This window comes from Denticeps clupeoides, chromosome 18, assembly GCF_900700375.1.
Source record: "Denticeps clupeoides chromosome 18, fDenClu1.1, whole genome shotgun sequence".
In the NCBI taxonomy this organism is placed as follows: domain Eukaryota; kingdom Metazoa; phylum Chordata; class Actinopteri; order Clupeiformes; family Denticipitidae; genus Denticeps; species Denticeps clupeoides.
Genome location: NC_041724.1, coordinates 8,868,418 through 8,881,253, shown reverse-complemented (window position 1 = coordinate 8,881,253; position 12,836 = coordinate 8,868,418). Strand labels below are relative to the sequence as shown.

At 44.5% G+C, this 12,836-nt stretch overlaps 1 protein-coding gene across 1 annotated transcript; it reads left to right on the top strand.

Moving 5' to 3' along the window:
• The first annotated feature begins 2,492 nt into the window (after nucleotides 1-2,492).
• Nucleotides 2,493-7,108, top strand: thoc3 (THO complex 3). The gene is made up of 6 exons (XM_028960400.1): nucleotides 2,493-2,708; nucleotides 3,616-3,772; nucleotides 3,891-4,095; nucleotides 5,617-5,778; nucleotides 6,010-6,110; nucleotides 6,485-7,108. Exons 1-6 carry the CDS (start codon nucleotides 2,529-2,531, stop codon nucleotides 6,646-6,648), a joined length of 969 nt encoding a protein of 322 aa, XP_028816233.1. The 5' UTR covers nucleotides 2,493-2,528; the 3' UTR covers nucleotides 6,649-7,108.
• The last annotated feature ends 5,728 nt before the right edge of the window (nucleotides 7,109-12,836 follow it).

The following is a 12,836-nucleotide window of genomic DNA, read 5'->3' as shown; positions in this document are numbered from 1 at the left end:
TGAGATATTATTACTATGATGACTCCCAGGAAATAGAATGCCAGGTTTATATCAACTGTGATCACCAGTGGAATTCATGAGAATGTTGAACATTCGACATTCTCATCAGGAAGGTCCTTTAGAGATGTTGATTGGAAACAGTGCAATTCCTTCATTATAATGCATCCAACTGCATTACAAGTCCTTTCCAGTTTATGATAAAAAGATGACAACACGTCGTTTGAACAGCCAAGTCTACTGTACAACCATGTTACAACAGTCTTCATTGCTGAGGATTACAGTACATGCCCACAATGCATTTACAGTACGCTGACCTGAAGCTCATTCCCCAAGTTAACATTTTTTACATTCTGAAATAAAATTATTATTACTAATTATTAATACTAATTATTGTTTTTTTTATTATTCATTCTGGGCATTATTTTGAAGGAGGACTGCTTAAAATATGGATATGGCTACTGTTCCACGTTCAAGAGGGGACATCTAGCGCCATCTTTTGGCTACTGTGGCAAACTGCGAGCGTTGATAAAATATTGATTTACCTTATTGTATTCTTTATTGAAGAATTTCCACATTTTCATGAAACAATGACATTACGTATGTAGAGAAAGAGACTCTGTTGTCCTATTGTTCTCCAAGCACCAATACAACATTGTTCTCTGCCTGTAGACTTTTGCTTGTAGGAGATTATTAAATTGGGAGAAACCAATCCCCAGGTCTCGTTGTACATCTCTAGATATCAACAGGTTTTTTTTTTTGCATTATTATTTTTGTGTTTTTACCCTTTTCGAACTTACTGTTGGTAAAATAAAAAATGAAAAGTTACGGGTGTAACCCCAGTTATCTAAGGGACATGAGAAAGACTTCTCACGGCGCTTGTGTGGCTATTCACTGAAGCTCAATTCAATCACAGCTTCAGGTCTTGCCGGATCGAGTGTCGGGATCCCGCCCCGCCGCGCCCATCTGATCCATCATTCCAATAAACAGCTCTTCCTCATGGAATGCAAGTGGGGCATTCTGGTGAGACGTGTGCCCAGGACATTTACATTTACGGCATTTACCAGACGCCCTTATCCAGAGCGACCCCCCCCCCCCCCGGAGATACTCAGGGTTAAGTCCCTTGCTCCCGGACACAATGGAAGTAAGTGGGATTTGCACCTGGGTCTTCTGAAAGTGAAGTGATTGTTTATGTAGAACATGGTGACACTGTGAAATGTGTCTTCTGCTTTTAACCATCACCCTTGGTGAGCAGTGGGCTGACATGACAGGTGCCCAGGGAGAAGTATGTGGGGACGGTGCTTTGCTCAGTGGCACCTCAGTGGTACCTTGGTGGACTGGGATTTGAACCGGCAACCTTCTGATTACGGGGCCGCTTCCTTAACCGCTTCCCCCCTGGAGCAATTTAGGGTTAAGCAATTTAGGGTTAAGGGACACGCTGGTAGTAAGTGGTGTTTGTAGTCCATTCACTTCCACTTCCTTGAAGTCCATTGACATGAAAGCGTAGACTGGGGTTGTGCGCTGTGCGTGGCCTGCTACAGAATCTGATGAGATCCTCCATGCAATCAGGAAAGATCTCCTGTCCAGTCTAGATGCGTTCGGCTCACGTTTGTGGACCGTTAAGTCGAAGCTCCAAACTCATGCACATGGGTACTCACATGGGCTCAGAAGAACCCTGCGAGTGAAGAGGTGAAGGTTGAGGGACCTGATGGGCGGGGCTGCCCCATCAGACCAAGCCTGGAGGAGTGCTTGAATTGGCTTTAATTTAGTTTCACTACTGCCTACAACTGTTACACAGTGTAGAACACCTAGGTCACAATCAGCAGGGTTGATTATTTGGAAATGATCTTTAACAATATAAATGTGCTATTTACCCATGAATGACTCACTATTGTTCATACAATATTTAAAATAAAAAAACACTGATCTGTGATTGCAACAATCACTTGTTTTTTTTCCAGCCCTTCAGGGGCAAGCCTCCGTCGGGGAAGTGTGCAGGAGGGAGGTCCTGCCCTCATACATGCACACAGACAATAAAAAGTATGTAGTTCATGTTAGGATTAGGGGCAGTGGTGGCCTAGCAGTTATCAGAAGGTTGCCGGTTCGAATCCCGGTCCGCCAAAGGTGCCACTGAGCAAAGCACCGTCCCCACACACTGCTGCCCGGGTGCCTGTCATGCCTGCCCACTGCTCACCAAGGGTTAAAAGCGGAGGACACATTTCGTTGTGTCACCGTGTGCTGTGCTGCAGTGTTTCACAATGACAATCGCTTCACTTTCAAGATCCTAGATCCTGGAATAGTCACTTGGTCTAATTTAAAGGATCCTACCATGATTACCTGACCTAAAGTCTATATTACAGAACTAAAATCTTTCATACTGAAGTCGTTTGTTTGAACTTTTTAAACCTTAACCGCTTGGGAGTAGATGAGCAGTACCGCTCCGTGACAGTAGGTGTCAGCATAAACCTTTATCAGAGTCACGCAGACCGAAAAAGGACCACAGAAGCGGCGACAGCAGCAGCAGCAGCAGCATGGCGTCGCAGTACTACCAGGCGATGCAAGACAATTTCAAAAACAACAACAAGAGCCGCGAGTTCCCGGCGCACAGCGCCAAAGTGCATTCTGTGGCGTGGAGTTGCGACGGCAAGAGACTTGCGTCGGGCTCATTCGACAAGACGGCGAGTGTGTTCGTCCTGGAGAAAGACCGCCTGGTGAGTCTGTCCGAGTTCCGAAGTAGAGCCGACAACTCGGCGCAGTGATACGATCGTGGCGATACGGCGCGCCGTCGCACACCTTAGGAAGGAGGGATAAAACCACATAAACACACGGGCTCGCCAGCCTAAAAACTGTACTTAGGAAGAAGCGCCGTGTACGGATTCACGGAATTAATAAATAATAGCATTGCTGCTTTCTTTTTTTTTGTCATTAGCCCTCATCGCAAATATCAGAATTTCATCCGTCAAGCAAAGTAGTGCACCGTATTTGTAAAGAAGCGGGATCTTCACTTTGGAGCTTTTTGCCTTCAAAAGAACAGACTAGAGATAGATAAATATATGATTAAAGTCATTGCCGTATATATTTTAAAATGACACATTTATGTGCAGCCACTCTTGGCTTGAAAATCAAGAGCTAGAAGATCTAGAAGGTGACTGCATCTTAACCCATTACCCTTGGTGAACAGTGAACACCCATGAAAGGCACCCGGCGAGCAGTATGTGGAATCTCGGGATCCCAACCAGCAACCTTATGATTAGGGGTCTGTTTCCTTACCAGGCAGGCCACCATTGCCCCCATCAAGATGCTTGATTAGGGTTGCCATGGCTGGAATGAGGTTTTCAAATTGCGACATCTCGTCATTATGGGTTGCATATGCGTACATGCTCACAGCGTTTTTTTTTTTTTTTTTTTTTTTATTTAATAATTTTTTTATCCTGTTCCTTAAGAACTAATATTCTCTCATCTGGTCCAGCGATCAACAGCAAACGTGAGCGGTGAACAGATTGGTGGACTGTCGTCTGTAATTTGAACACTTCCTCTAGTTCTCTGCATTAACAATATAAGTAATCCTGTTGCTGTGTGTGTGTGTGTGTGTGTGTGTGTGGTTTTTTTTGCTTGCAGGTGAAGGAAAATAATTATCGAGGTCACGGGGACAGTGTGGACCAGTTATGCTGGCACCCAACTAACCCAGATCTATTTGTCACGGCCTCCGGAGACAAGACCATCCGCATTTGGGATGTTAGAACCACAAAGTGTATAGCGACAGTCAGCACAAAAGGTGCCATTCATATCCATTCCTACATGAATTCCATGAAGTTTCTTTCTTTTTTTTTGTTTTTTATAAAAGTATTGGTATTTATATTTTCAGTGTACTTTTTTTTTTTTTTTTTTTTAAGGTGAAAACATCAATATTTGTTGGAGCCCGGATGGACAGACGATAGCCGTTGGCAACAAGGACGACGTTGTCACTTTCATTGATGCTAAGACACACCGGTCCAAAGCAGAGGAGCAGTTCAAGTTTGAGGTTAACGAGATCTCCTGGAACAATGACAATGACATGTTCTTCTTGACCAACGGCCACGGCTGCATCAACATCCTGAGGTATATCCTCATTTCAGATGTGGCACGTTGAACGTCTGAAAGCGCGGTTATATAAAGCTTTAATGCACGACACAGTTAATCTGTTAACGCCCGGTGCTGCTCGGTTGCCTGGTAATTAAACGGTGTCAAGAGGAACGAATGGCAGGTGCGACAGTCACAAAGACCCTCCATTACAGTTTAATGTGTTTAAATGTCTACATGTGAGGTCGGGACGTGGTTAAACGCGGCTCTCTTGCACCAGTGGAGCGCGCTGGAGCCGCTCTTCCTCAGGTGACTAAAAATACAGGACGCCATCAGGCTGTCTGCACAAACAGCCCGTAAACAATTACACAGTAATTATGGTAGCATTGCAGTGCGTGACCCCTCCTCACCATAAAGACAAGCGCACAGTTAGTTGGTTCAGTGGTGCAAAAAGTACAGGTAGTAATTTCAAAGTTTCAAAGTCTTAGATCAGAGTTTAAAGCCTTATGATGTACCAGGTCCTCAATGTCAGTGTTTTATTTAACGCCACTTCCGTTGTTCCGAGGTACTTTTAGTTCATTTTTACATGCATGTTAAGTGAGTTCTGGCGGAAGCTAGAGGCTTTAAAAGCAGAGCTGCTCTGGATTTTACTCTATATCAAACATCGGTCATACAGCAATGAAAACACAGTCAATCGGTTCCTGTTTGGTTAAAAAATTCCAGGACTTTTAGATGTTTTATATGCTTATAAAGCATTACGTGTGCTTACCACAACTCTCCCAGCTCAACGTGTCACCTGCTGCTTCTCAGTGGCAGACAGGAAGCAGCAAGTAAGGCTGGGGGAGACCCCTTCTGGAACACAGTGTCCATCAAGGATGTGTCCTGTCACCACTGCTCTGCGACCTCCACAGCACTTCCAGGAACTCTGATGTTAAACCGAAGTTTGCAGATGACACCATCATTGTTGGACTTGTTCAGGATGGTGATAAATCTGGATACAGACAGGAAGTCGAGCGACTAGTACCCTCTTGCATCACCAGAACCTGGAGCTGAAGAAGTTGATTTTGGACTTTAGGAGACGTCCCTCAACACTCGCCATATCAGAAGGCCTAGTGTCTTGAACCTAAAGTGGAAGACCAACATCTCCTCCATCTTCAAGGCGACCCAGCAGAGGATGTGCTTCTTGTGGCAACTGAGGAATGAAAGTCCACCACAGGAGCTACTGATCCAGTTCTGCACTGCAGTCTGGTATGGCGCAGCCACCAAAAAGGACCGGAACAGACTGCAACGGACTGTACAGAAAGCATAAAAGATCATTCGAAGTCAAGTGAAAGTGAAGTGATTGTTACTGTGAAACACTGCAGCACAGCACAAGTGACACAACGAAATGTGTCCTCTGCTTTTAACCCACCACTCTTAGTGAGCGGTGGGCAGCCATGACAGGTGCCCGAGGAGCAGTGTGTGGGGACGGTGCTTTGCCCCGTTTTTGGCCCTGTCATTATTAATTTATTTTAATTTTTTTTGAAGTGCTGAATTGTTGTGTTGAACTTTTATCTCCAGTTATCCAGAGCTGAAGCCCATCCAGTCCATCAATGCCCACCCATCCAATTGCATCTGCATTAAGTTCGACCCCACGGGGAAATATTTTGCCACAGGCAGCGCAGACGCTCTGGTGAGCCTGTGGGACGTGGAGGAGTTGGTGTGTGTCCGCTGCTTCTCTCGGTAAGTACAGCCTGTCTCAGTTCTGCGCTGGGCTTAGAATAGCCTAGAGATGGAATCACAATATATAATTATTATTATTACCCAAAATGAAAATGCTGCAACGTCTAATGCGTCTGCTTGCTCCAAATCAACCATGTTGTGAAGCGCATTATTCACATTCTGTTACAAATATAACCATAACAAGACGCTGCTAATGTTGTGGTACTATTATTTAATTTATTTCCCCTTAAGGTTGGACTGGCCTGTACGCACACTGAGTTTCAGTCACGATGGGAAAATGCTGGCGTCAGCGTCTGAGGATCATTTCATCGATATCGCTGAGGTGGAGACAGGTAAGAGGACGATGGATTACATTTTATCCTTATTATTGCATTATATGCAATGTCCTTATTGCAATTTGCTGCCAGTTTGCATGCTGGGAACAGGAACACAACTAAAATACGCCTTTTATTTATAACGTTTGTAATATACCATTATTTTACATACATATTTACAATATGTTCTACTTACCATTTACAGACACACTGTAAAATGACATGTGATCCAGATACTGATGTGAGAATTTTGATTGTACGTGTATGCATGGAATCCATAAACGATTTAGTGTATGTGTTTATTCAAATGAATGTTCTGAATAGGCATTTTGCTCAAAACAGGAGATCTAAAAATGGTTAATGAGTCTTTAATTGCCCTCTGCCACACACAGGGGAGAAACTGTGGGAGGTGCAGTGCGAATCGCCCACATTCACTGTGGCCTGGCACCCCAAGCGGCCGCTGCTGGCGTACGCCTGCGACGACAAAGAGGGCAAGTATGACAGCAACCGGGAGGCTGGCACCGTCAAGCTCTTCGGCCTGCCTAATGACTCTTGAACGAAGCGGGGAGAAAACGCGCAGACACAGCCTCAGTGTCATTTCGGCAGCTTGTGTGGTGTCCCGCTGCTCATTTCCTGCTGAAAGAAGTTGGTACAGAAAAGCAAAAGGGAGCTTCCAGAAAATTTATACATTACATCAAGTGGGACCAAGAAGAACACATTTGAGGTTCTATAAATGAGCGGAAAAGCTGGACGGGGGAATAAAAAAGTGCTGATGAAAAAGCACAAGTGTACGAGGCAGCTCCATGTCTCTGCTTTGTGTTTTTTCTTCTGTGTCTGACGGTTTTTATTATCACCATGGTTATTTTGTTAAAATTACATCAGAAAATAAAGTGCATATTTTGCTACGCACCAGGGGGCGCTGTTGCTCTCTTTTTGAGTAGGTTTGAATTGTACAGTATCTTGACCAATTTTTTTTATATTAAAATAAGAAGACAATAAATTCTTATTTGTGTTGATTTCTTTGAAGTATTGACATTTTTTTTAAACAAGATTTCAAAGTCTGGTTCTTCTGCACGATGCCAGGCTTACCAAAGTCGAGCTTTTGTCATTAAAGATGTTCATGCTGATTTGTCTACTGTCTCTTCACGTAAAGTGACTTTATTTATTTATTTAACCCGGGAAGGTCGCTGCAAATGGCTTCTCTCACGCCGCCGCTCCCTCGCCACCTTTCTTGTCATGTTTTATCTGTTCCGGTGTCACAGCCGAGCACAGCCTCCTCTCCTCTCCTCCCCTCCCTGCTCCTCTCCGTCCTCGGGGGACTCCGACAAAGCTGCTCTCTCATAGGCCGCATCGTTGTGGCTTCTCTCTGGAGGAGAACTCAGCCGTGTTCCCTGGCAGAGGAAAGCACTTGTGGTGAAGTGGTATTGCCACCCTTGTCTGCAGGGCACATGCCGGTGTCAACAGTGGTCGGATTGAAGTGCGCCTTGTGCTAAACGCTGGTGTAAAACGGAGGTGGCGTGGTCCGTGGCGGGGGGGCCACGAAGGGACGAAGTCAGAAAAAAACAGCAGTGGGCCCTGATGGAGAGCTGATTTGGGCCTGGCCGAGGTCCTCCTTGGCCGGTGCCGATAATCTTGGCGCAGCGTGAGCGTACCTGCGGCCCCGAGCCGAGAGGCGCGGGCCTGGCTGGTGGCAGCTGTCCTCGCCTCTCTCCCTGCCACTCTGGCACCGTGGGCTGCAGGATGGCTCTCCACATAACTTCCTCCAATCCAGCAGGGGGGCTACACGTTCCCCCAGATTCGCCCTTAGTTTCATTTAATTTAGTAAAGCCTGTTCCTCCACCGTGGGCCAAGTGACGGCAGGGTGGCAAATCTGTTCCTTTGTGCCACTCCTGCGTAGGTCACAATCAGCACCGTGTGTGTGTCCACACATAGGATGTTAGGATTTGGGTTGTAGGTGTCTTGGGAAAAAAAAAAACACATTACACAATTATGATCTTACTTTACAGACAATATACATTAAGTAATAACCATCAGAGAATGTAGGTAATACAGGTTTAGGCATGGAGGTCCTGCTTTTGTGGCATCATATTCATGCAGAAGGGTTGTAATACATACTATTTAATAAAAAAAAAAAATAAAGGTTTTGTAAAAACATATTGACCATAAATAAAGTACATTTCATAACTACAAAAAAAAATGTGAAACTGTGTGTATGTGTGTATATATATATATATATATAGAGAGAGAGAGAGAGAGAGAGAGTGAGCGCTGGTTCCAACAGTTAAATTGTGTCTTCATGCTTTTATGTAACATTCCAACAATTTGAGATGCTGGATTTATGATTTTCATGAGCTGTCAGCCGTAATCATAAACATGAATATGAATGAATAAAGGTTTCATTTTAGGAAAGATGATGAAAGATGATGACCTGGATAAACCCCCCTCCTTATATTCGGAATCGATGCGGTTTGTGCAGATCACCATCATGCATGTTATTCACTCAGTAAACCTCGTGGGTGGTGCCCAGCAACCACGATTCACCGCGTTCACTGAGGTTCACAGCATTTCCTTGTGATGGCGCCCTGCTGGAGGGACAGGGTGGCGTCAGAATAAACCTGTCCCTCTTTCATGGAAAAAAAAAAAAATATCGACGCACAGACTTCCATTTTACGGCTGTCGGCTGTCAGCTTTCGCAAGAAACGCTGCGCTCTTTAGCGCCTGGTGGAACCATTTGCATATACGGTTCTCGCCGGCTGCTGCGCGCCAAATGTTTGTTCTGTCAAGGTCAGAGAAGCACTGCAACAAACCCCCACTCCACCCCGCCTCCCCTCTTCTCACCGAGCCAGCCGGGGGAAGCGGTGGGGGGTTACAGGTGAAAGGTCGTTAGGGCCCTCGTCCCTTTCCATTTTCCGCAGCCAAGACGCATTAGGCCGCGAGCCTGCGAAAGGCCGCCGGCAGACAATTACGGCCGGTCCCCAAGCCGCCGGTGTCACTGAGGCGACGCCACCGTGTTTTCCCAGCCGGGGACAAAACAAACTGCCGTGACCTTAAAGCTCCTTCTGGCTGCAGTGACGGATCGGTTTGAGGAATAGCTAATGATTCTGTCGTGAGTTCACCGCCAGGCCGTTACTGTAAATTAATGTTCCTTTTCAGAAGTTGTGAATCCTATTTTAGATTTTCTTCACTTTAGCTGTGGAGTGTTTGCCTTTTTAAAAATGATAATTTTGAGATGCTGCAGCATAGCTATAAACTGTGTTTATAGTTTTTCCTTTCTAATAAAGATAAGAATGTGGTAAATCGTAAAGTGCTCTAATACGGAGAATTACGAAGAACGCCCGATCTCGTCTGATCTCGTAAGCTAAGGAGGCTTGGGCCTGGTTAGTACTTGGATGGGAGGCTGCCTGGGAATACCAAACTTTAACTATTGGCTAAACATTTAGGGGCGGTGGTGGCCTAGCGGTTAAGGAAGCGACCCCGTAAATCAGAAGGTTGCCGGTTCGAATCCTGATCTGCCAAGGTACCACTGAGCAAAGCACCGTCCCCACACACTCATGGCTGCCCACTGCTCACTAAGGGCGATGGTTAAAAGCAGAGGACACATTTTGTCGTGTCACCATGTGCTGTGCTGAGGTGTTTCACAATGACACTTTCACTATACAAATCGCATCTCTGCAGAGACATTAGATTTAGAAATTTCGGAGATTATGTCAGATTGTCGTTATTGTTGATCCTGCTGGATAATCTCTTCGTTGCTCCTTTGTTCACTCTTTTGGCTGTGCGTGTTTTTTTTTGTATTTATTTCTTATCTCCCTCTCTTGTCGTTTTTTTCAGTTCTTCAGCTCCTGCTCTCCTAGGGAGAGCACAAGGTTATATCTGTAACAAAGCAATTTTATACCTGCAACCAAACAATCACAAAAGGTTCAAGTGTGAAATGAGTTTTTCTGACGCTACGACCAATTTAATCAGCCCTATCTGCCGCGCTCAGGGTCTCTTAGCAAATATATTATTGACTTTATCTTCTTTGTTTATTCAAAAGTAAAGGAAAAAAAAAAGGCGCTTCTGAGCACCGTGGTGTGTTTAAAAGAAAAATGTGAGACTTCGAGGGAAGCCAAAAATACCTGCCACTCATTATCAACCTCCTCGCTGCGGGAAGACGTCTTCAAGGGACCTTTACATCCCAAGCTGTGTTTGATTTGCGATTCAGGGAGTGAAGGAAAATAAGCAGTTCCCGGAATGCCGTATTAGCTGTTAAGATGCTTTAAAAATAGATCGTTTTTTTTTAACTGTGTGTGTGTGTGTGTTTGTGTGAGAATGCATGCATGCCACACTGTTATTAAGTGAACAGATTAAGACGTGCAATTTGCAAAAACTCCGTTCTTTTCTCCTCTTTTGCTGAAAATAGGTCCTTAGTCATCTGCAGAGTGCTGTGAGCGGAGATGTAATTCTGCTCCAATTCTGGCTGTTCACCTCGTCTCAGCGCTCTGGGAGGACGTGAGGACCAGCCGAGATCTAATAGAGATCCTCCACCTCCACCTCGGCTCCTGTGGCCAGTGATATCGTGTGCTTGATGGTACGATAATGTGTGAGCTGTTCTTATTGTTGCATACAGATAGTTTGACCGCACTCAGCTTAGTTAGTTAGTTGGCCTTTCGTCACATAATTAATTATTATGGATAATATGTTCCATTAGTTAAATTGGGTTTCATGCATATATGCTGTATTTATTCATTTTTTTTAATGATATGCCCAGGCTTTGATTTTCATCAGTGCCATTGGCAAACCAGTGCATGCTGGTTTAATATCCTCATAATAAGATCCAGTAATCTGGTTCTGGTGAGCAGTGTGGGATAATAGAGATAATCTAAATGGAATCTGAGGCTCGGGTGGAGAAGCCAACGATTTGTCTTGAGACGTTGTCGTGCTTTCCAAACCCTGATCCTGCTGGGGACGGTCGAATTTACAACAGGCAGGGATGCAAATCCACACACAATGTCTATTCTCCAGACTGGAGCCTCGTGAGACGAAGCACAAATCACACACACTCACACTCCCGCTGACGGAGGCGGTTTTGGGGATATTGTGGGGAGGGGGCGTTTTGTAAAAAGAAATGAACTGCTCCGCCGTGCACACAGTTAATTGCAGGTTTATGGCTTTATTGTGATTCTGTTGTCGTTCTCTGGGTGCTTGTGCATTCTAGACCAGGAGGCTCAGTGAGCTGGAGGAGATCTTGATTGTGTTTAGGGTTCCGCTGTGCTCGATACGTCAATAGCGGGATGCGCCGTCATTGAACTCGGCACAACAGAATCATTGTAACGTGACGTACTGGCCAGTTTTGGTGTGTGCTGCTCTGATTGGCCCGTGTGTTGTGTTCCATTATCTTTATGCTGGGGCCTATTCTCCAGAAGTGGGTGAACATTTTGGTTCAGCATCTCATCAGAGCATGTAATCAATATGAACTAAAATGATTAAGCATTTTTTATGTCATCTCATTAGCCTTTAGTTCACTCTGTTCTTAGTTTCATTTGCTATGTTGTTGTATTATGCTTTATTCAACTTTATTTTATGTCTTTTTACTCTGAAACCCATATGAAAGTAAAATTTGGTGGTCTTTGAAATCCATTGGTGCAACAGAAATATTTTTTTCCCTCCGACTCCTTTGCAACCACAGATAACCCCGATTATTTGTTTTCCTCACATTTAGTGAACCTGTAATGAGCCATTAGGGTGTTTATGAGTCCCACTAGCTTAATATCCATTTTGTGAGGGTGGATTGAATAAAACCAGCCCATGGAGCGACACAGCTCATTATGATGACGCTGAAGGTGATGCTGTGAACATCTGAGAGGTCATAGAATGTCTGGAAGAGTTTGTTCACATCATGTGGCGTATTTGACTACATGTTTATTACGTTTCTCCAGCCAAGCCAATTAACATCTTGTAATTTCACCACTGCTGCTGTCATTATGCTTGAGCCCTTATGACAGCTGATTGTAATATTTGCAGTTGCAGAGCTGATTGGATTTGAAAAGATGAACAAATTGTGGCATGACCAAGTCTGTAACCAAATCACATTTTGAAAATGTACAGTGGGGCAAAAAAGTATCTGGCAGCCATCGATGCAAGTTGTCCCACTTAAAAAGATGAGAGAGGTCTGTAATTTTCATCATAGTTGCATTTCAACTGTGAGGGACAGAATGTAAAAAAAAAAATCCGGGAAATGTATTTGAATGTATTTGTATAATGATGACAGAGGTCTAGCAGTTAAGAAAGTGGCCCCGTAATCAGAAGGTGCTGCTGAGGTGCCACTGAGCAAAGCACCGTCCCCACACACTGCTTCCCAAGAATGATGAGTTAAAGGCAGAGAAACAATTTCCTTCAGGATTAATAAAGTATAACACAAAAAAAAGAGAATAATTATCCACCCCATGCTACACAGTGGTTATGGTGATATTGTTCTTCCAACTCCAAACACGGCAAGTGGCAATTATACCAAAGAGTTCGATTTTGCTCTCATCTGACATTCATCCCAATCCTCCTCTGCATCATCTAGATGGTCTCTGGCAAACTTTAGATGGGCCAGGACATGTGCTGGCTTAAGCAGGGGGACCTTACCAACGCTGCAGTATTTTAATACATGATGATGTAGATTACTAATAGTAACCTTTGTTGCTGTGCTCTCTTCAGGTCATTGACCAGTTTCTGGGCTGTTTCCTCAACGGTCTCAAGATCATTTGTGCCCCACGA

Bases quoted from the DNA above. Each gene is read 5' to 3' on its own strand.
- thoc3 (XM_028960400.1), top strand. From the start codon at position 2,529: ATGGCGTCGCAGTACTACCAGGCGATGCAAGACAATTTCAAAAACAAC. The intron at 4,096-5,616 runs GTATATCCTCAT...TTTTATCTCCAG, and splicing joins GGCTGCATCAACATCCTGAG to TTATCCAGAGCTGAAGCCCA. The intron at 5,779-6,009 runs GTAAGTACAGCC...TTTCCCCTTAAG, and splicing joins TGTGTCCGCTGCTTCTCTCG to GTTGGACTGGCCTGTACGCA.